This window comes from Aotus nancymaae, unplaced genomic scaffold (assembly GCF_030222135.1).
Source record: "Aotus nancymaae isolate 86718 unplaced genomic scaffold, 86718_ANA_hifiasm-v0.15.2.pri h1tg000029l, whole genome shotgun sequence".
Taxonomy (NCBI): Eukaryota; Metazoa; Chordata; class Mammalia; order Primates; family Aotidae; genus Aotus; species Aotus nancymaae.
Window position 1 is genome coordinate 86,891,296 of NW_026988442.1, and position 24,643 is coordinate 86,915,938.

The 24,643-nt window shown below is 38.3% G+C and overlaps 1 protein-coding gene across 7 annotated transcripts in view; it reads right to left on the reverse strand.

The window, feature by feature from the left end:
• The window catches only part of CLASP1 (cytoplasmic linker associated protein 1), a 284,571-nt gene that overhangs the window by 134,552 nt on the left and 125,376 nt on the right, over positions 1–24,643 (reverse strand). For all 7 annotated transcript variants that reach the window (XM_064382842.1, XM_064382848.1, XM_064382847.1 and 4 more), the window contains one exon: positions 18,033–18,100. In XM_064382842.1, the coding sequence (XP_064238912.1) occupies positions 18,033–18,100 (68 nt within the window). The remainder of the gene's footprint in view (positions 1–18,032; positions 18,101–24,643) is intronic.

Consider the following 24,643-nt stretch of genomic DNA (forward strand, 5'->3'; position numbering starts at 1 on the left):
GTTCATTCAACTCTGAATAATTCTAGTCCTACAATTTGAAAAGTTAAAGTCATATTATAGTTGATGGCTTTCAATTATTTTAATAAGACCTTTGGATAACCACAGCACACATATGCTTAAAACAGTAGCTATCTAGAGTTCCCATTACTGTATTTACATAACTATAAACGGTTAATATAAACCAAAAATAACTTGTTTAAAAATTTCAAAATGGTTAGCTTTCTAAAATTCTTTTAATTACATTTGGGTACTATTACAAACCTAAATGCAAATGGCACTCAGCTTCCCTGCTATTATTTGTCTAGAGAATTATCCAGACATTCTGATGCATGGCCAGGTACACAGGCCACACAACTGCAGGCTAAAAACAGGAAGAAAGCAAAGCTTTCTTCATCATGAGAGGTTTCAAGCAAGTGTATTTTAGGAGGAGGAAGTGCCGTTAAGTACAGTTATTCTACATAAGGTACAGGATATCCTTTAAGACATTTTTGTAAATTATAGATATATTACCAAAAGTACTTATTTGACAACTGTCGTCACACTTTGGACATATGCTCATTTTCTGGCCCAAACAGGTCAAGTGAGCGTGCCACATACCACATATCCACCATCTCGGCCCACTACTGAGGCCTGCTCACCATTACCTTCAGCTTCCCTCTGTATTCCCCAGCTCCCAAGCCAACTGCCCACATAATAATCACATTGCCCAATTTATGCCAAAGACAACCACTGTGTGAGAAATTTCACACCCAATTTATAAGCACCAACATCCCACACTCCCCTTTGTCCTGCATACCAAAAAGTCAGCCTTGCTGGGCACAAACGCCACCACACAGGGAACGTTGAGCACAAACAGAGGGAGCCAAGGCTTTGGGCCCCATCACAGGCCTTCCATCCAGAGCACAAATATGGTGTGACCACGGAGGCCAGGATTCTCTTCCACGGCAGTGGGAGGAAACAAGGGAAAGATACAAGAGAACATGGTGGGGAAGAGGTAGGAGAAAAGGGGAAAGGAAAGGAGCAAATGGAGAATAGAAGAAGAGAACAGATTCTCTTTCTTAAGCTCTGAGTTCATGAGTAAAGCATTAATTTACTTAAAGAAATAGCAGCCAGAGATAAATATCTCCTTCTTTTGTTTATTCACTGAGGATGAGGATCTACGGCATTTCAAGCACTTTACTAGTTCCTGGGAATACAGTATGAACAAACATTCATGCTAACTGCCCAAAGGGACTTTCCAGCACAAAGGAGTACAACATTTGTAAAGACAAATCTGTGATAAAGGCAATGAAGGAAAAGAACAGTGTTCTGTAACAAAGCGAGGGGAAAGGTAGACGGTGGTGAGAGACATTTTAGACATGGTGGCTCAGAGAAGGCCAAACCACACTACGCCATAGGGCTTTCACTAAAGGCATAACCTCATCTACATGGGAGGGGATTACTCAGGCATCTCTGTCTTGGACACAGAATTCAAGAGTAGGAGGCAGAGAGAGGTGGAAGGAAGCTTCAATTTGCCTTGAACAATGAAGCAAAAGAATGCTTTTGACTAAGCAGCAGGCCAAGGTTCACTCACTGTTTTGGCAGAAAAAGGGGCCCTACCCTACAAAAAGGCTACTCTCTCTCTCTCTTTGGAAATGGGTTTACCCTGTGGGTCTAGCCTCATGGCCACCAGCATATGCACACAGGTTATCACAGCCTGACCTAATTGCAGATATCTAAATACAGCAAGCCAAGCTCAAATACCCTTTTCATTTCTGTACAAAGAAACCCAAGTAAAGACTCCAAAAATTGTTTTAAGATAGAAAGGAGGGCCTTCCAATTGTGTGTCTTTTTCCTTCAAATTTTGTATTTTAAAAATCAAATGTAGCCAGGTACAGTGGCTTACACCTGTAATCTCGGCACTCTGGGAGGCCAAGGCAAGGGGATCACTTGAGGTCCAGAGTTCGAGACCAGCCTGGCCAACATGGTAAAACCCCATCTCTGCTTAAAAAAAAAAAAAAAAAAAATCAGGGCATGGTGGCAGGCGCCTGCAATCCCAGCTACTCAGGAGGATAAGACAGGAGAATTGCTTGAAGCCAGGAGACAGAAGTTGTAATGAGGCAGAGGTTGCAGTAAGCTGAAATCACATCACTATATTCCAGCCTGGGTGACACAGCAAGATGCCATCACAAAAAAAAAAAAAAAATCAAATGTATACACCTATTCAGCCTTGACCTTGGTGTAAGAATCCATGAAGTCCATCCTAACTATGTCCTAAGAACCTTTGATCTGGCCTGCTCGATCAATTATCTCAATTCTAAAGGTCAGTGAGTCTGTTTTCACTGACTGGGCATCCGTGGTAAAGGAGATGTAAGGTTGTGGTATAGTCACATAGAGTACAGTCAGGTTATAAGGCTAGCTTAGCTCCTGTCTTGGAAGAGCCTCTGTGTGCATGTCCATCGTGAGGCGTAGGCCTTGAAAGCCTCCTTCATGCTGAATAAATGTTTCAGCATATCCAGCATACAAGATAAAATCAATTAGATAATGTGTAATTTCACTGAGATTCACCAAAGAGAAAATGAAACAATAATTGGAGTTCAATTTTCTCCATGTGACCCTAACCTCATGAGACCACACATGTAATGGTGAAAAGTACATAGATTTCAAAAAGCTCTCCAGACTTCAAAAATTCTGGCAATATTTCTGGTTTAGACAAGTTATTGAACTTCTGTGAGCCTGCTTCACCTACAGAATAAGGACCATTTCACTTTTTTTTTTTTTTTTTTAGACAGGGTCTTACTCTATTGCTCAGGCTGGAGTGTGGTAGCACAATTATGGCTCACTGCAGCCTAGACCTCCACAGGCTCAGGTGGGTGATCCTTCCACTTCCACCTCCAGCGCGGCAGGGACCACAGTCACGCGCCACCACATCCGACTAATTTTTTGTATTTTTAGCAGCGATGGGGTTTTGCATGTTGCCCATGCTATTTTCTTTTTTTCTTTAAAGAGACAGAGTCTTGCCCTGTTGCAGCTATTGGAGTGCGGCGGTTACTCACGGGAGTCATCATGGTGCACTAGTCTTCAGTCCTAAGCTCAAGCAATCCCACTGCCTCAGCCTCTAAAGTATAGAGCAGCTGGGACTATAGGCATGTGTCACCATACCCAGCTCACATACCCTTTGTGTATGCCAAGGATGTTTGTAAATGCCCACCCTGTGCCTGGCACTGGGCCAGCTGCTGGCAATTCAGAGGTGAACACAGCAGCTCCCATCCTTATTCTCACAAAGCTGATCATAAGCCAGCATAAGGAGCCTTAGGAAAGCAAATTCCTAGAGGCCATAGAAGTCCAGGCAAGGCATCTCTGAGGAAGCCTTTGCACCATGACCTGAAAACTAGGCAGGCGTGAGGCTGAGGAAAGTAAAGTGAAGTGCATTCTCAGTGAGAATGATGTGTGCAAACCTGGGGCAAGAAAGGGACAAGGAAGGAATGGCAAAGGCACAAAGGCAGTGAACAAGAATGGGTGACTATAATTACAATAATGATAACCACAAACTTCTTCCTGGTAATAGGTTAGAGAGAGGAGGGCACTGAAATCATCATTTATCCCTCAAAAAAGGTACTGAAAAGGTACAGGCCTTTAAGTGAGCATATTCTGACTTATATTTTCACTATTTCATGGGAAAGTGGAAAGTCTGAAGCAACAGTGAGGGATGTGAATTAAGTTTGCATACTGATGACCGAAAACTGAGACTTCCAGAAGTCAACAACTAAAATTTCATCACCTTAGATAATCTCTCAGTGTCACGTTACGTAAGAGTCACCATATATCCTTTCATTGATTAAATGTTCATTTTTCCTTTTTGATCACAGTACTTACTTTACCTTTCAACTTGCCCTGAAAGTTATAAATGTCAGAACCCAAATCCCAGAGATATCAGATCTACACCCTGCACTCTTCTGGAAATGTCATTTTAATTATCACTGTAGCAATCTTGACCCAATTCTTTTTGACAACCACTACATAGACACAAAAATAAGTCAGGTGGAAAAACTCAGATCCAAATTTGGAAAAGGTTTCCAACCAGAATGTTCTCTCATACTTTAAAGTAATTACACTAAGAGCTATTTACCATTTGTGCAAATAATCCTGCAAGTCATCCAACTCTGCTTTAACGATCTCATTCTCAAGAACCCTCTTTAGCTAGAGAGGCAAATAACCATACTGCTACACTACAAAAAAAGACAAAGAGAAATAAGATGACAATTTAAAATAAATATCCATGTTCCAACAATGCTTAATCCTTTAACAGCAAACTCATCTCTACTCCAAGATACAAACCCACTTGAATCAAACTCATGTACAAACAAAATTCTATGTCCAAGTGTCCAGAACTATAATCACCTATAACCATCCTACCCTCAAAACCTGCTCTCCCTCCAGGTTTCCCACTCTGGTTGGTGCTACCAACATTAGCCCAGGCCAAAATATGGAATTGCTCTTAACTCTTTTCCTCCCCTACCATCTCCCACCAGGTCTTCCCCCACCCACTGACCTAAATAAGCACTGTGTGTGGTCAGCACTGCTTAGAACCACCAGCCACTTCCATTCCCTCTCCAGTCCCACTGAGGCCAACCTAATTCAGGTCTTCCTCATCCCTCAGATAGACCAGTATTACCAAATAGTATCCTTACTGGTTTCCATGTCTTTAATCTTTGCAGGTTTTGTTTTTATAATAACATGTTTTAAATACATAAAAATGTAAATTCAAAAAGATTTTCTTAAAGCACATAACACAACACGCAGATCAACTGTTATTTTTAACTACTGTCCCTAGTGTATTCAGCATTCCTTAGTTTTCCCCTCATGTCCTTTATCTATCTGCTCCAGGATTCCATTCAGGATACCACATTACATTTAGTCATCCTGACTCCCTAGGCTCTTCTAGGTTGTGACAGTTTCTCAGACTTTCTTTGTTTTCAATGACCTTGACATGGTTAGGGAGTTTATAGAATATCCTTCATTCTGGGTTTGCCTGAGGCTTCTGCCATGTTTCCACAGAGCTTACAGCGCTTTAGAAGGAAGACCACAAAGGTAAAATGCCATTCTCATCACATCCTATCAAGAACACTCACCACACTGACAGACTAGGAAGTCATGCTCCCCTCCTTAGCGTGGGATATTTACATAAATGTTTTGGAATAATTCTGCACAAGAGGTTCATCTCTTCATCTCCATTTACATACTTTCCAATCATTTTATTTATATCAATATGGATCATTAACATTTATTTTATACTTTGGGTTCAAATCCAATACTACTTTCCTGTTGCTTAAAGTGTTCTAGCTTTGGCTATTGGGAGGACTTTCAGTTGACTCCTGAGTGTCTCAGAGATACCCCACTGTTGTTTTGTTTTGTTTTTCGATTTTTTTTTTCAAGTACTTCCTTACTTTCTGGCCCTGCAAGATACACTGGCTTGCCTTGCTCCAGCCCTCAACTCAGCCCCAAGGAGCCCTGGTGGTATTAGAGACCAAGATCTGGGTACTGAGTGGCAGTTTCTTTTTATAAGATCTTAGGATGCATTCGATTCTGCATTTTCTTAGACTACCTTTCCATATCTATACAAAAAGATCAACTGTACTATTTTAAACCTCAGTTCAACCTTCACACCTCCCATTAGGATATCATCTAGAGCTGCCACAGTGGATGTCTCTCTATATCAATAGGATGAGATTGATGTGCCAGGCCCAAGGCCCCTCAATGGCTCCTCAGCACAGAGACTTTCATCCCCAGTTTGCACATGAGAAAATGGTGGTAGACAGCCTTGCTCCAGCCCTCAACTCAGCCGCAAGGAGCCCTGGTGGTATTAGAGACCAAGATCTGGGTACTGGGTGGCAGTTTCTTTTTATAAGATCTTAGGACCTGCCAGTCCCACGTCACACTGTGCTCATGCAGAGGCAGCACTCACACCTGGTCTGAGGGATTCCAGAGTATTTGGCCTGACAAGATGGCTTTCTGGAAAGAAGACTTGTCTAAGACAACAAAAACTAGAGTTCTCTCCTGTCCTGAAACTAACCCGATTATAGAAAACCCAAAACCTTCAGTAACTGTGTTTAAAACCTGTCCTGCCTACTCCTCATGGGGCTGCTGTGAGGATCATAAAACAAACAAAAAACATGCAGGAAATCCTCTGAAAACACTAAAGTACTCTACACACCTTGGGAGACTCTCTGGTTATATTTTGCAGATTTTTAATGGTCATGAATTAATATATGATTCAAATATGTCACTTTCATAAGAAACAGTATTTTAATCCTTGTTTCCTATCACAATTGCAGTTACTGAGGGTAACAGTTACCAAAGCATTGAAGCCTGAATTCCAGGTGACAGTGACTAAGGAGGTAGGCAATTTAAAAAATATGTATCAGGTGAAATAACAGTCTTTATTTTAAACTCAGACTCAGGAGGCTATCTTCATAGCTTTTAACATAAAAAAAGCTGACTCCCATATTATTTTGACCTGTTGCTAAAAACAAATGAAAATATCACAACTTAAGACAAATGCTACTTATAAATGACACACTTTCAAATCTTCAAAGGAAAGACTCTAAGACAGGTCACTTCAGAACATGAATTATTTAACTCTCCTGCCAAGGTATTGATTTCCTGCAGCAGTTTAACCTGAAAACAGAACATGATACTTAGGTATGAAATAAAAATATCATCACTGCATACTTATTTTAAATTCTCAGCTTAAAAATACAAATATACTTTAAATTCTCTATTTAAAAATACGAGCAGAAATGTGGCATCTTACATTATTTTCAGCCAACTTAACCAAATTTAAGAAAATAGCTATACAAACCTTTAACGATCCACTACAAAATAAACACTGAGCAAAAGTCCTGGATGTGTGCCCAATTTTCCACAGCAGGAGACAAATGAACACTTGTTACTATACAAAATTTTACTCTGTGCAATACCTGTTTCAGTAAAAGAGTCTGGAAAAACCCTTCAGAGACAAAAATTAAGAGCCTGCCAGCAAAACCATCCCCTAGGAAAGCAAGACAGTGATACAGGTTGTTCCCATCAAATCATCTGCACCCTACCTTTAAATGCAAACCTGGTTTACACAGAGTCTTTTAAAATCACTTCAACATTGGCCAAACCCAGGAAAAACCTCTGTGGAAAGACTGAAAGCTAATCAGTAAGACTTTTTGTGAACAATACTTCTTCTGTAGTTTTCCTGTCCATTTTTGCATTTTAAAAATGTAAATCTTTTAAAGGAGGAAAAAAATAAACAATGACTTAGACAAAAGCAGCATCCTTGCACTGCTATCATCTAGATGCTGTTGGGAAGACTAAGAAGTTTCTAGCCAGTAGACTCTTTTCAAAACCACTTAGCATTATTAACAAATACCTTGCAATTGCAAATAGATTCATGTTCATAATCCTCATACTGTGAACATAAGAAAGAGAAAAAAGCCCATGAAATAAATAGAAGATAAAAACACAGCTAGCCTCAGCTTACTGTGCCTACTTCCTCTCTCCTAGTCTTAGAAGGTTAACGTGAATTTCCCTGTAGGTTTCACAATTTTCCCCTGCTTAAATGACAACAACATTCGTAACAATCCTTCCCATGTTTCATCCATGATTTTTAGTTATCAAAGGAATTATAAAATATTTAGGCATTTCCTAGTGAAGCAGCAACAATTACAAACACTTTTCAGAATATATTAGAATAGCCTACCTTTCCCGGTAGTCATGATTGTCAGTAATCCTGGTACCAAATAAAAACACCGTTCTGAAAGCTATACCTACTCACAGCAACTTAAGCATCAGCAAACTCTCCACCCACACTTGTTCAGTGTGATCCCGCGGCACCAATGACAACTGACACCCTATTCCAAAATAAAAGCCTAGACTAACACTGAGTTTTTTAAAAAGGGTTGGTGGGGGCTGGGGGGAGGTGTGAGCCATCTCCATCCAACTCTACTCACATGAGAGTCTTCTTTAAAAGTGGCGTTAAAAATGTTTAAACCACCTATCAGATTCTTCCCCCTCAAGAAACAGAGTATTCCTAACACAAATCTTAAATTAAAAAAATATCAAAAAGCAGTATTATTTCCACATAGAAAATAAAATAAGCTGTCTGCTGCAGCTTACACTACTTACGCTGCCATCAGAAGCAGTCTCTTCCAGGCTATTTTAGGTGGGCTTCTTAGCACAGCTCAACACATATGCCAGCCTTGTAACAAACACATTATCTCTGTATTCGTGACTATGGAAACACTTTCTTAAGATACTGAACCACAATCCCAAACCTTGTAATATGCATAGTCTATATAAACAAGCACAGGGAGACAGTGTGAACCTAATACCAGCACCTGATCCCCTGATTCACAATCATTGCTTTTAAAGGATAAGCATGGATAATAATGGCTTGGCTTCTCAATAAAGAAGAGACAACTGATTTGCCTTTAAATGAATGCTTTGTCCTAGCTACACTAGGCAATAATTCAGATCTTATCTAACACAATCTGTCAATGGTCTGTTTTCAGACTTGCACAGGTATTGCTCATTTCCAACAACACAGAACTGATACTGTAATATTTTTCAAGTTATAGTTTTTTTGTGTGTAAAAACATAAGGCAAAATGCATTTAGCAACAAGATGATACTCTGTACATTTATGTATGAGGGCCAATAATTTTATGATTACTTGTTACCTACTTGATAGTTTTATAGCAAACAAATATTGTCTTTTATTTTAGTTACAAATTTATTATAGAATTGTCATGGATTTAACCAAGATGATAGTTTGTATCTCTCCTCATAAACAGTTTAGCTTTGCCTAAAAAACTCAAAAGCATGTGTATTTTTTAACCAAATTAATGTTCATGAGCCTCACTTCAATCAAATCCAATTAAAGATCATTAAGTGGTTGCAGATAAAGGACACTGAGTAGTCCATAATTACTAGCTCTTTCATTCTGAAAATCCAATTCTCCCATGAGCATAAGCACATCTGCATGATTTAAAAACTTACAAATAATTTGCTTTATGACACCCATAGAAGGAACAACTGTAATTTTTGCTTTAAGGAGCTTGCTAATTATATGGCGATGAAAAAAAGAAGAAACAGCTATACAGCAACATATTTTTAACTCTCATATTCTTGCCATTCAAAGCCGAAAGGCCTTCGGGTAACCTAGCAACAAGAAGGAATCATACAAAGATTAAGTCTTCTGTTATAGACAGGAAGCCCATTTCTAATTGTTACTTGGCTGCTTTTTCATTGCTGTTTTAGTCACAATTCTATTACGCCTTTAAAAAGTAAGTCCATGGGTTTCATATAAATATTAAGCATCAGAGAACAACATAATTTTGAACACCTCAAGACATACAAACTCTGGATAAAACCCTATTATTTCTTAGGAGTACCACCATTAAATATGTTTCTTCCAACTTAGCTAAAATCTAGAACTTTTCTTTCTCAAAAGAGCAATGTTGTTCACAAGTAACGAGAGAAAAAATTAACTGGACTTCATCAAAATTTAAAACTTTTATATACCAAAAGACTTGAAAGTAAAAAGATAAGCCACAGAACAAAAAAAAAATTTACAAATCATATCTGCAAATCATATATAGTTCAAAAACAAAAGGACAAACAATTTAATTTTTAAATGGGCAAAGAACTTGAATAGATGTTTTTCCAAGGAAGATCTACAAATGTCCAGTTAACACAGGAAATAAGTTCAAACATATTAGTTATCAGGCAAATGCAAATGAAAACAATGAGAATTTGGAAATTGCTAGAGAGAATAAAAAATGCTGCAGCCTGCAGCCACTGTGAAAAAGTTAGTGGTTCCTCAGTAAGTTAAACATAGAATTACTATATAATACAGCAATTCCACTCCTGGATATATACTCAAAAGAACTGAAAATAGGTGTTTAAAAACTTGCATACAAATGTTCAAAGCAGCACCATTCACAATAGACAACGGTAAAAACAATCCAAATGTCCATTAACAGATGCACAGTTGCAGCTATCTGTAAATATACTAAAAGTAACTGAATCATACACTTGAAATGAATGCTCTCATGATATGTAAATTATATCTCAATAAAGCAGTTTTTAAAGAGCATTACTGTCCATACTACTCAAAGCAATCTACAGATCCAACATAATCCCTATCAAAATGCCAATGACATTCTTTACAGAAATAGAAAAAGTAATACCAAAATTTACATGGAACCACACAAGACTCAGAATAGCTCAAGCCATCCTAAGCAAAAAGAACAAAACTGGAGAACCACATTATCTGACTTCAAATTATACTACTACCATTGCTGTTTTTATGGCAGCATGGTACTGGAATAAAAACAGACACACAGACAAATGGAACAGAATAGAGATCCCAGAAATAAATCCACATATCTACAATGGACTCATTTTTGACAACAGTGCCAAGAACATACACTGGGGAAAGGACAGTCTCTTCAATAAATCGTTCTGGAAAAACTGAATATCCATATGCAGAAGGATGAAACTAGACTCCTATCTCTCACCACACACAAAATCAAATTGAAATAAATTAAAGACTTAAATGTAAGACCTCAAACTATAAAACTACTAAAAGAAAATAAGGGGGAAACTCTCCTGGATATTGGTCTAGGCAAAGATTTTTTCAGTAACACTCCACAAGTATGGGCAACCAAAGCAAACAATCAACAAAGAGTAAGACAACCCACAGAAGGCAAGAAAATATTCACAAACTACCCATCGGACAAGGGATTAATAGCCAGAATATATGAGGAGCTCAAACAACTCAATAGAAAAAAAAAATCTAATAATCCAATTGAAAAGTAAGCAAAAGATCTGAATAGACATTTTTCAAAAGAAGACACACAAACGGTAAACAGGCACATTAAAAAAGTGCTCAACATCACTGATCATCAGAGAAATGCAAACCAAAACTACAGTGAGATATCATCTCACCCCAGTTAAAATGGCTTTAATCCAAAAGACACGCAGTTACAAATTCTGGCAAGTATGTGGAGAAAAGGGAACTCTTGTACACTGTTGGCAGAAATGTTAAATTGTACAGCCTCTATAGAAAACAGTATGGAGGCTCCTGAAAAAACTAAAAATAGAACTACCATATGATCCAGCTATCCCACTGCTAAGTATATACCCAAAAGAAAGGAAATCAGTATATTGAAGATATCTGTACTCCCCTGTTTATTGCAGCACTGTTCACAATAGCCAAGATTTGAAAGCAACCTAAGGGTCCATCAACAGGTGAAAGAATAAAGAAAACGTGATGCCATTATTATCCATGCTTATCCAATGCCAAGATGGGTACTAGTGAAATAATCACCAAATGTAAACCTGCAAACATGATGCATACCAAGCAGTGGGGTAGGGGGTGCCTGCCCACACTTAACAGGGGGATCTGACACCTGATTGTCAGTAATCCTGGTACCAGGATTTAGAAGGCCAACAGATACACGAAATAAGAAAAATGTGTATATATACACAATGGTATGTAATTCAGCCATAAAAAGGAATGAAATCCTGTTATTTGTAGCAACATGGATGGAACTAGAGGCGATTATATTACACAGAAAGACAAACATCACCTGTTCTCACTCATATGTGGGAGCTAAAACAGTAGATCTCACGAAGGTAGAGATTGGACTGGTGGTTACTAAAGGCCGGGAAGGGAAGGGGAAAAATAAAGAGAAAAAAATATAGAAATGTATTTATGCCCACTGAACTGTACACTGAAAATGGTGAAGATTGTTAATTATATATGAAGATTTTACCTCAATAAAAAAAGTAATGTTTGAGTTAAATTCCATAGAAATCAGTGATAATATTTATGAAAAGTGAGGGAGAGGGAGGTATCAAAAATGACACCCAAGCTTCAGTTTACATACCTGGATGAATAATGGAGCAATCACACTTAGAAGAAGTACAGAAAAGATTTAGGGTGGAACAATATTTATTGTTTTGTGTTTTGTCTTTCAGCCAAAAGTGGAATATAAATTTGGTTTTAGATACATGTTTCAAACACAAGAGGAAATGTCAGACAGGGAGCTGTTTCACATACAGTTCCAATCCTGCACCAAGATCTGTACAGGAGACAAACATTTACGAAAAAAAATGTGATACAGCTAGTAAATAAAATTATAGCCGTGGATATGTGTAACCAGGGAAAAAGCATTGCCTGAGAAAGGAAAAGGCCTCGAATCAAGCTTTAAGAATTTAATGACTAAGTAGTAGATATTAAATAAAGGAAGCCAAGAATGTGCAGCACAAAAAGAATGAAGAAACAAGGAGGAGGTCAGGCCTAGTTTCTTTCCTTTCTTTCTTTTTGAGGGGAGATGGAGTCTCACTCCATCACTCAGGCTGGAGTGCAGTGGGTTGATCTGCACTCACTGCAACCTCTGCCTCCCGGGTTCCAGCAATTCTCCAGCCTCAGCCTCCTGAGCAGCTGGGACTACAGGTGCATGCCACCATGCCTGGCTAATTTTTTGTATTCTAGCAGATACGGGGTTTTACCATGTTGCCCAGGCTGGTCTCAAATTCCTGAGTTCAGGCAATCCACCTGCCTTGGCCTCCCAAAGTGCTAGGATTACAGGCATGAGCCACTGTGCCTGGCCTCTTTTCTTTCTTTTTACTGTGGTAAAAATAGACAATAGTTTCTTCTTTTCGTTTTTTCTAAGGCAGAGTCTCACTCTGTCACCAAGGCTGGAGTGCAGTGGCACGATCTCGGCTCACTGAAACCTTTGCCTCCCAAGTTCAAGCAATTCTCCCACCTCAGGGCCACTGCCCCTCCCCGCAACCCCACCATCCTCCTACCTCAGGGCCACCCCCCACCCCTACCACCCAGCAGCTGGGACTACTGGCGTGCACCACCACACCCAGCTAATTTTTGTATTTTTGTAGAGATGGAGTTTTACTGTGTTGGCCAGGCTCGTCTCAAACTCCTGACGTCAGATAATCTGCCCACCTCAACCTCCCAAAGTGCTGAGATTACAGTTGTGAGCCACTGCACCTGGCCAAAAATATGCAATAGTTTCCTAGGTATGACAAAATAAAACAGATAAATTGGACTTCATCAAAATTTAACACTTTATCTCTCAAGTGACACTATCAAGAAAGTGAAAAGAAAACCCACAGAATAGGAGAAAATATTTGCAAATAAATCACATCTTTTAAGAGTCAGGTATGTAGCACATCTAAAAACCTCTTATAACTCAATAATAAATAGGCAATTAACCCCTTTAGAAAATAGGCAAAAGATTTATTTGAATAGACACTTCTCCAAAGAAGGTATATAAATGGGTAATAAGCCCATGAAAAAGATGTTCAATACCATTACTTACCAGGGTAAAGCAAATCAATACCACAATGAGAGACTACTTTACACCCACTATGGTGACTATAATGAAAAAGAGAGACGGTAACAACTGTTGGCGAGGATGTGGAAAAACTGCAAACTCTCACAGGCTGCTGTTAAGAATGCAAAACAGTGCTGCAAAATTGGAAAACTGTGTGTTTACTGTGTTTGAGCAGTTACTCAAAAAGTTAAACGTACACCCAGCAATTCTACTGCAAGGTGTACAGCCAACAGAAATGAAAATACATATCCACATGAAATCTTTTATATCAATGTTCATAGAATCATTCTTCACAATAGCCACAAAGTGGAACAATCCCAAATGTCCATCAACAGATAGATGGATAAAGAAAATGTAATCTACTCCCACAATGGAATTCTGTTCAGCCATAAAAAGAAATGAACTTCTGATACATGCTACACTATGAATGAATCTTGAAAACATTATGCTAAATGAAAGTCATCAGACACAAAGGCCAAATATTATATGATTCCAGTTATACAAAATGTCCTGAATAGGCAAATCCATACAGACAGAAAACAGGATGCCAGAAACTGGAGGGACAGGGGAATAGGGAGTAAGTGCTAATGGGAATGGGAGGTGGGGGTGATGAAATATTTTAGATTTAAATAGTGCTAATAGTTGCACACTTTGTGAATATTAAAAAAAAAAACACTAAGGCACACACTTTAAAAAGTGAAATATCAATAGTGAATTATATATATATAAATTTTTAATTTTTAAATGTACTGCAGCTAGGAGAATGTATCTCAATTTTTTAAATATACTGATAACTTCACAGAAGGCCTAACGCCTACTTGTGATAAAACTCAGATAAGGACACTTGACTTTCTTTTTTAAACCTTCAACTGTGCCCTCCTGGGTCTCTCCCAAGCACACCTTCCTTTCTTTCCTGTTCTACAGCCTTTTTAAATAAACTTCCATTCCTGCTCTGGGGGGGGGAAGAAAAAAAAACTCAGATAAGATAAATAGAAATAAATAGAAAACTACCTCATTTTGATAAAGAACATCTGCAAAAGTCCTACAGCTAACACCATACTTAGCACCTAAGATGGGACCCAAAGATGTTTTGTCTCACCACTCTTATTTTACATAGTACTAGAAGTTCTAGCCAGTGCAATAAGGCAAGAAAAAGAAATTAAAAGCATATCTATCTGAAAGAGATAAAACTGTTCCTATTTGCAGATGACAAAACTGTTTATGTAGAAAACCCCACAGAGGCTACAAAAAACTCCTACAACTATTAAGTTCAGAAAGGCTGTAATCTAAGCTGTGTAAGGTATGAAACAGAGAAAGGAGAGGATGGATGGATTTAGAGAAAGTGGAACAGTCAAAGGTTTGAAGTTCAGAAGAGATCAAAGAATTACACTGAGAGTTGTGTTAAAAAAAAATGAAGAAAGAAACGGAGAAGAAAGAAAATACAAGAAAGGAAAAGAAAGGAAAAGGAAAGAGAGGAAGAGAGAGAGAAAGAAAAAGAAAAAAGAAAAGAAGAGGGAGAGGGGAGAGAAGGAGGGCAGAGAGGGGAAGAGGGGAAGAGGGGAAGAGGGGGAGAGGGGGAGAGGGGAGAGGGGAGAGGGAAGAGGGGAGAGGGGAGAGGGAAGAGGGGAGAGGGAAGGAGAGAAGAGAAGAGAAGAGAAGAAAAAAAGGGAGGGTGGGAGGAAGGAAAGAATGGAGGGAGGGAGGGAGGGACAAGACTGAGAAAATTAGATAAAGAGGGAGACAGGTTTTATTCTATCACTATTGCAGTTTATGCCAATTTAATGTTCAATGACAGAAACGTTCAATGAAGGAAATTAGGTGGTTTGTCTTTTGAAAGCAATTGAATATTTTACTGGTCTCTCAAAGTTATGTAAAGAGATGAAAATCACTCAGGTTAGAAATTCTAAAATTTTACACATATGGCTTTATATTAGTTTCCTTAAATATTTTGGCTCTAACAATTAAAACAGTAATACTACATATTTAAAGCAAAAAGCTGAAATTATAGGCCTCCAAGAAAATTCTGTTAAGGCTTCCTTACCATTTGCTATTTTTAACACAGATGTCTAAAAGAACTGTTTCCAGCCTCAACCCTGCCCCTATGTACATGCACACGCACACACACATAAAGGGAATCTGGGGGCAATATCTGCACCTAGCCATCTATAATAAAAGGCTACTTGTGATACACCCAATGCCACATAGTTTTGGCATTCCTGAGGATAAAATCATATGTGTCACATCACTGGAACCCATAGAGTATATGTACAATCTTTTAGGCAAGATCCCCAACATGGATGCAGTCTTTCTCCCCAGTGCCAGCACTATAATGAGATTCTGTTTCATAGCTGTAATACTGGCTTACAAAGCACAAACTCACTTTCCTGCCACTGCTTTTACTTATTTGCCCAGCATGTTGTGTCCTAGCGCCAACAATTTTTAAACTGAGAAGCCACATCAACTACACAAATACACCCACACAAAAGTAAAAGCATATGTCCAGCAATTAACTGCCTGTGAAGACCTGCCTGTGGACACCCAGCAACCCCACTCATCACAAGTGCACTACTCAGATGCCAGAATTCTGGCCCAGCTCTACCAGTGGTATGTTTTTAGAAGTACATACAAAATTATGTACTAATGTACTGGGTAAAGTAGAGAAAATTACACCATGGTTAAAATTATATACAAATTAGGCCGGGCGCAGTGGCTCACGCCTGTAATCCCAGCACTTTGGGAGGCCGAGGCGGGTAGATCACAAGGTCAAGAGATCGAGACCATCCTGGTCAACATGGTGAAACCCCATCTCTACTAAAAATACAAAAAATTAGCTGGGCATGGTAGCGCACGCCTGTAATCCCAGCTACTCAGGAGGCTGAGGCAGGAGAATTGCCTGAACCCAGGAGGCGGAGGATGCGGTGAGCCGAGATCGCGCCATTGCACTCCAGCCTGGGTAACAAGAGCGAAACTCCGTCTCAAAAAAAAAAAAAAAAAAATTATATACAAATTATACAGTTATAAGATGATGAAATATAAGAAAATGTAATGAAAAATGATTTTTGATGGTAATAGCTAAATTATGATATTCATTTTCTATTTTTTTTACATTTTTTACAATCTATGAAAAAGAAATAAAGAGATTAATGAAAGCATTTTTTAGATCACTTTAAGCATTTTATATAGAAAACATGCTGTTCAAAGAAAAATTTCTTTGGAATAATAATAGGTACACAGCAGAGTATGAGTCAAAAGGCTTGCATTCTGTTACCTGCTCTGCCCTTATATCCCAAGTTACTTTGAGGAAAAGCCCTCGGACTTTACAGTCTCAAGATATTCAACATGTGAAGGCTTGTAATAGGAAGACAGGAGTAGTGATGAGGAGAATTACTGGGACTCGGGATGCAGTTTTAAAAGTAAATCCAACAGGATTAGTTAATGAATTCAGTACCGGTTGTAACTAAGATACTTAAAAATTCTAAAATAGCTTAGCTATGATACAATGAGGTATCCAAGGTTAGAAAAAGTTATTCTCAGCAATTAACTTTTTGGTGTTTTTTTCCTTCATACAGGAGTAATTCACTTCTATCTTTTCCACTCCTTCTGGAATCACAAAAATTACCCACTAGTCCTCAAGTATCATCACAACGTAGTGAAAGGAATACAGGAACTGGACACAATCATTACTTTATTCAACAATACTTACTGCACACCTATCACAAGGGACTCTTCAAAGCACTGAACTTATGCTCATTGAGAAAAAACAAAAAGAACAATAAAGGGAATAAAGTAAAGTTCCTGCTCTCATGAGTAAACACATATTTTTCTGGTGATACGTGCTAGGAAGAAAACTCAAGCAGGGTGAGGGCACAGAGCTTTCCCTTAGAACCCTGGATGTGCTATTCCAGTGGCCTCAGTAATTCAGTGATACTGTATGAAGTGAGAGCTTCATGGAATGAGGGAGGAGGCCATAATGATACCCAGAGGGTGAATGCTTCAAGCAGAAGGAATCATAAGCACAGAGGTCCTAAAGCAGAAGATATTCAGAATGTTCAAACTTAGCAAGGAGGTCAATGTGCCTAGAGCAAAGAGAACTTTCACAAAGAATAATTCAAATGACATCAGAATGGTGGTGGGTGCCAGGTCATGCAAGGCCCCATGGGCCATGGTGAGTCACTGAATTATAGCCTGGGTGTGATGGGAAGGCTTTGGAGGATTTGAAAGAAGATTAACATCACATGACTTATGTTCTAAAAACATTACTCTAGTTGCTATATGACAAACAGACTTTGGGCATGGGGAAACAGTAGAAGAAAAGATACTGTTCAGGAGGGAACCACAAGAGCCCAGGTAAAATCCCATGACAGCCTGTGTTAGGAAGACAGTAGCAGTGATGAGAATTACTGGGATTCAGGATGCAGTTTTAAAAGTAAACCCAACAGGATTAGTTAATAAATTCAGTACAGGTTATGAAAGAAAGTCGGTGATTCACTCCATTGTTTCTGGCCTGGAAAAGTAGGTGAATGAAAGTTAAGTTTTAAGACCTAGAAACCCTTACTCGATTACCTAATTCAGCTGTTCACATATAACATAAATGTTACGGATGTAAAAATAAAAGGCAAAAATAGCAATTACTTTTTCTACTCACCATTTGCAGATTGTATCATGTTTCCAGATTTCTGGACTTCATCAAATTTCGTAAAAATTACATTCAACCTGTATGAAAGCAAAAATATAAACAAACTATTGACCATCACTGCTCCATAGCCATTAATATTAAAACCCTAATGTGAAGTTGATCACCACCACTCCCCCTAAAAAAAAAAAAAAAAAGACACAGACCTACCTAATAACAAAACACAGTGACTAAATCAATAACATGAACAATAGCCAACAATAATTGGGCACTTACCAAGGGTAAAGAATGGGCCTAAAAGTCTATCTGAAAGATCTCATTTAATCTCCTTGAGGTGACACATGTATGGGGTGGAGATTCTAGCCCTGAGAATAGCAATCCAGAGCCCCTGCTCCCAGACATTATATTAAACTGACTACTCTACACAAATGTATATATTATGAAAAGGTGTGTTTCTCTTATTTCTTTCTTACCACAGACTATCAGTTACTCAGGATAAAGTTTTTCAAAATACACTAATAATACACTACAAAGGCTTGTGCTAACTGCTGTGACTCATGCTTAATCCAAAAATGCTATAAATAATTTCTTCAGAAAAAAATGCTGTGACTGGATAATCTTCAGCTTAAAAAAGTCTACATTACATTTACTTTCTATTAATGGATCATTTCACCTGGGCATTTAAATTAATGCAAAATTCCTCACCCAGTCTAAATATTCCACCCTAGTGACACCAAAAATGAAACGAAAAGGTGTGAGAATGCAATCTTACCTAGTAGAAAAAGTTAAGAAGAAAGAGACTTTCTCAAGCAAAACACAGGTATATCAGAGTAAGTATAAAGGTTGAGATTCCCAAGCAATCTGTGCATTCAATTTTAGGGACATTTTAGTGCTTTTTATCACACCATCCTATCCTGCCAGCTCCAATCATTTCAAATATGTTTGTCTTTTCTTCTCAGGCAGAATGGAAGCTCCTTAGGGGCAGAGATGGGAGCTGTATTATTTTTGTATTTGTACCAAGCACTATGTATGCCATGCGATGCTCACTCAGGAGAGTTACAACACTATGTTAGACACCTGGAACCTAACTCCTTACTCTGAAAAACTTCAGTATTCACACAAACTCTGGTGTTCATTCATTTGTTCATTCACTCAAAAATACTTGAGTGCCTATTATGTGCCCAGCACCGAGCTAGTGAGTTCTTACTCTCTGGAGCTTATGCTCTAAGTAACGTGGAGGCCAAAATTACACATCAGCAAATGAAGGGGATGAACCAGCCTGATGCACTGCCCCTCCCCATTGCGTAGGAGACACCAACAATCTTTTCAAGCCTTCTTTCCACCAAGTCCAGATGTTCCCTCAGAATCCTTCTCAAAACTTCCAGGCAGCCACTACCCATTAGTTAAAACACATTGAATAAATGCCAATTGCCTTCTCAGCACCAGATATAAGTAAAATATAACTCACTTTCAAATCCAGCAGTTACTAAAGAACTGGAAAGATGCCTTACATGATTGTGTTTCTTAGGATGTTTCCATTACTTTCCCTTTTTAAAAGTAACAAAGATCTCCAATGGTTTGACAAACTCAGAAATAATATCATGACACAGGTTGCCAGGCATGTCCTCACTAAGGCACTACTTTATTGTGTCACAACCACACCCTCTGATGTAAGCACGCCTGCAAGTTTGCAAGTTGGAGCCAAGATATACCTCTAGTCTGGTTGTTCCTGAAATTACTGGAAGAGGGCGAGTATTTCTTCCATTCCTGGGAGAGTATTCACCATTATAAATGGCAACTGTGTACAAGTCTATGGATTCTTTCTCAGTCGTAAGATATTCTCACTGTGGCCACATTACCCACAACCTGGCAGGCATGAACAACTAGGTATGAGAACACTATAAACATAACTATTATTGGTATGTGTATCTTCACTCAGCACTCCCTCTGCTTTCACACTCCTGTCTCACTAGCTCCCTTGTTCTCTGCTCATTAATGCTGCTCTAACAGCTCATATCAAGGTTACCATCTAAAGAGACAGTCTAACACCAACAAAGCATTCCTTAGGAATGAAAGGACTGGTTTTTGTTTGCTAGCTCTGAGCACAAAAATATAAAATGTCTCTCTTGGGAACTACTGATTCACACAAATCTCTATAAAAGGATGAGCTTTATATATTCAAGGACATTGAATATATAACTAATGATTACCCTCTGAAGCCACCAAATTGTTTTATTTTAAATCTCTGGATTTCGATTTAAAATAAATTTCTTTAATGGTTGACAAATAACCACCATCTTCCTCTACTTTTTCTGAATTTAAATTTCCATATTAAAGTCTTCAATCCAATTAGAATTTATTTTGTAATAAAATTTAGTTCAAATTAGTTCCTTCCTAGAAAGTTTTATATAGAAATTTTAAATAATTTCCTAGAAGCAAATACTTAATCACAGCAATCTCAGTCAATAAACTGCATCCATATAGTCAGAGCTTCTAGCATGAAAAAGAGAAACCAACATAAACACATGCTTTAAAATCCCAACTTGGAAGACAGAAGAGATTTTGAAGAGAAAGGAAAAGTTTAAAAAATATGTCATTAGTGCTTTCAAAGACATAAAATATCGTGATCATAAAACAAGAGAGGAGCTCTTTAAAATGACAGAGTAAGGACCCTCGAAAATCCGCTTCAAAGAAGCAAAGAGAACATTGGCAAAAAATTGTCCAATCAACTTTTTTTTTTTTTTTTTTTTTTTGAGACGGAGTTTCGCTCTTGTTACCCAGGCTGGAGTGCAATGGCACGATCTCGGCTCACCGCAACCTCCGCCTCCTGGGTTCAGGCAATTCTCCTGCCTCAGCCTCCTGAGTAGCTGGGATTACAGGCACACACCACCATGACCAGCTAATTTTTTGTATTTTTAGTAGACACGGGGTTTCACCATGTTGACCAGGATGGTCTCGATCTCTTGACCTCGTGATCCACCCGCCTCAGCCTCCCAAAGTGCTGGGATTATAGGCGTGAGCCACCACGCCCAGCCAACTTTTTAAAACTTTTGTAAATTCTCATGAGAACTCACTATCATAAGAAAAAAAAAAAAAACCTGGTAAATTGAACAAAGGCGGCTTATAACAATCTGAGTATTTCTTCAAGAAAAATGGCTGAATCTTGGTAAGAACAGCAAGATTTTTCATTGTTCTGTTGTGCCTATATCTCTAATCCAATAGCTGAAAATCAGCAGTCTCATCATCATGGTTAAGTGTGAAAACCAGCAGCCTGGCAGCCAGTAGAAAGAGCTGAACAAGTCTGAAGCTCCCTAAAAGTCCTCATTCCCAAAGAATTTATCATTCCACCTATCTGGCACATCCCTGTAGGCCCATTTGCAGGACTTGTCTTTATTTGACCTGACTTAGAGCTTGTTCAACATTAGAGGCCTTTTCCCTGAGGCAATGATCAAAACTAACCAGTGACAACTGTTTAATACAGCAGATACCTGAGACAGCAGTAACAACTGGGGCAAAGAAGCTGACCAAAAACAGGGAGGAAAAAGCTAGAAATCAGGATATCCACAGCAAACTTTGAAAACACTGGCATACTCTTGGTAACCCGGAAGGTCATGCATATGTGCAAGGCTTTGCACATGCACAGGCCCAAGAAAGACCCCAGAAGGCTCTAATGTCCCTCTGGCTGACTCTGACATTCTGAACAAGCCAGAAGGAAAAAGGAAGACAGAGGTGTCAAACACCTTTTAGAGCACTGGGAAGCACGCCCTAAAAACACAGAGCCAGTCAGTAGAGGCTGGAAGACTTACTGGTTCCACACATTTAAGGCAATCTCTGTTCAATCATTAGCTGATCGCTAAGCTAATCATCCAGAGAATTCAGTGGCCACATACAACAAAGAACAAAGACTTTAAAGAATTCGTTTGGGAAAGTCACTAGACAAAAATAACCAGCAAAAACAATAAACAACAACAACAAAAATTCTGGGGAGGGGAAAGAATATGGTTTCCAGAGTTGCCACAATATATTATTTAAAATATCCAGTTTCAACAAGAAATTATGAGACAAAGAAACAAGAAAATATGGCCCATACAAAGGAAATAAAAATGAGTCAACAGAAACTATTTTTAAGGAAACCTATACATTGACCTAACTCAATGAAGACTTCAAGTCAACTAATATAAATATGTTGAAAGATCTAAAGAAAACTATTTCTGAAGAATTAAAGTAATAAGAACAATGTCTCACCAAATAGAAAATAACGATGACAAGAAAGAAAGTATTAAAAACAACCACATAGAAATTCCAGAGATGAAAAGTACAATAACTGAAATTAAAAATTCATTAGGAGGAGTTTGACAACAGATCTGAGCTGGGACAAGAAGGAATCAACAAGTTTGTAGAGGAATCAATTGTATTATATCCTACCTAAGTAACGAAAACAAACAACAAAAACACGAACAGAGCCTAAGAGATCATCATACAAAACAGTGTACCAAGATACTCACATAACAGAAGTACCAGGCAAAGAGAAAAAAGAAAAGGACATATGGTACTTTTTAAAGGACTTTTTAGATCAGATTATTTGTTCTAGTTGTTATTGTTGCCTCAGGCATCTACCATATTGAAAAATTATCAAAAAAGATATATGAAGAATAATGGCTAAAAACTTCACGAATCTGACATAAAACAATCTATCTATTTAACAAGCAACTCCAACCGGGATAAACTTAAAGAGATCCAAATCTAACACACGATAATCAAACTGCCACAAGAGAAGACAAAGGGAAAGTCTTTACTCAAAAAGGTAAATATCTGATTTCTCATGAGAAACCATGAAAGCAGGAGTGAGGCAGGGTGGGAAAAGGATAACATATTCAAAGTTCTGAAATTAAAAAGACAATCAACCAAGAATTCACATATAACAAAACTATCCATCAAAAATAAAAGGAGAACTTAAGACTTCAGATACATGAAAAACAACAGTTATTTGGGTTGAAATGAAAGGACACAGTACAACAGCTCAAATCCACATGAAGAAATTTTAAAAATAAGTAAAATCAACTACATAGATATATATAAAATTTAGTATAAAGGTACTTTTTGTTCTTAACTTTTTTTCTTGTCCTGCATAACTTAAAAAGAAACTGCATAAAGCAATAATTATAAAAATATATGCACTTACAATGTATAAAGACATAATTTGCATGAAAATAACAGTAAAAAAGAGGAAGAAAATAGAGCTAAGTAGGAGTAAAGTTTTTAATACTGAAATTAAATAGTATCAATTTAAACTAGACTGTCACCCAGCAGGGCAACAGAGCAACTCTCAGTCTCAAAAAAAAAAAGAAGATTCAGCAACCTAAAATTTCAGACAAACAATGGGGACAAAGAGATGATACTACAACTTTCCTCAATGAATCAAATTTATTTATATAGGATGAAGCATCAGAATGACTTTGAACTTCTCAATAGAAACACAGATAGCTGGAACACAACAAGGTATTAGCTTTAACATTCTGGATGAAAATAATATCCAACCTAGATTCTAAACTATCAAAGTCAGAGTAAGAAAAAGATATTCTCAGGCCAGTCATGGTGGCTCACGCCTGTAATCCCAGCACTTTGAGAGGCTGAGGTGGGTGGATCGCTTGAGCTCAGAAGTTCAAGACCAGCCTGGGCAACATGGTAAAATTTCATCTCTACAAAAAAATTTAAAAAAAATTTTGCCAGGCATGATGGCACACATCTGTAGTTCCAGCTATTAAGGAGGCTGAGGTGGGAGGATTGCTTGAGCTCAGGAGGTAGAGGTTGCATTGAGCCAAGGTCATGCCACTGTACTTTAGCCTGAGCAACAGAGCCAGACTCTATCTAAAACAGAAAGAAGAAAAAAGAAAGTAGAAAGAAAGAAGAAAGAAGAAAGGAGGAAGAGGAGGAAGAGGAAGAAAAGGGGAGGGGGGAAAGGAAAGGGGGGAAGAAAAGAAAAGAGATATTCTTAAGACTACAGAAATTTTCCTTTTCCCCATCTTTTCTCAGGAGTGGAGAACATGCACTATTAAAAGAGAGGATATAGCACAATAGGGTGACTATGGTCAATCGTAACTTCAGTATACATTTTTAAATTAAAGAATGTGATGGGATTGTTTGTAACTCAAAGAATAAATGCTTGTGGGGATGTATACATGATGTACTTATTTCACATTGGATGCCTATATCAAAACATCTCATGTATCCCATGAATATATACACCTATGTATCCACAAAAAAAATTTTTAAATAATTTAGGCCAGGCATGGTGGTGCACACCTGCATCCCAGCACTTTAGGAGATCGAGGCAGGAAGAGCACTTGAGACCAGCCTGGGCAACATGGCGAAACCCCATCTGTACAAAAAATACAAAAATTAACTGGGCACGGCAGCATGTGCTTGTAGGCCCAGTTACTTGGGAGGCAGAGGTGGAGAGATTACTTGAGCCCAGGAAGTCAAGGCTGCAGTGAGCCGTGATCATGCCACTGCACTCTACCCTGGGCGACAGGGTGAGATCCTGCCTCAAAAAATAAGAAGAAATAAAAATAATTTTAAAAATTAAATGAACAAATGAATGAATAAACAAACTAACAAACAAA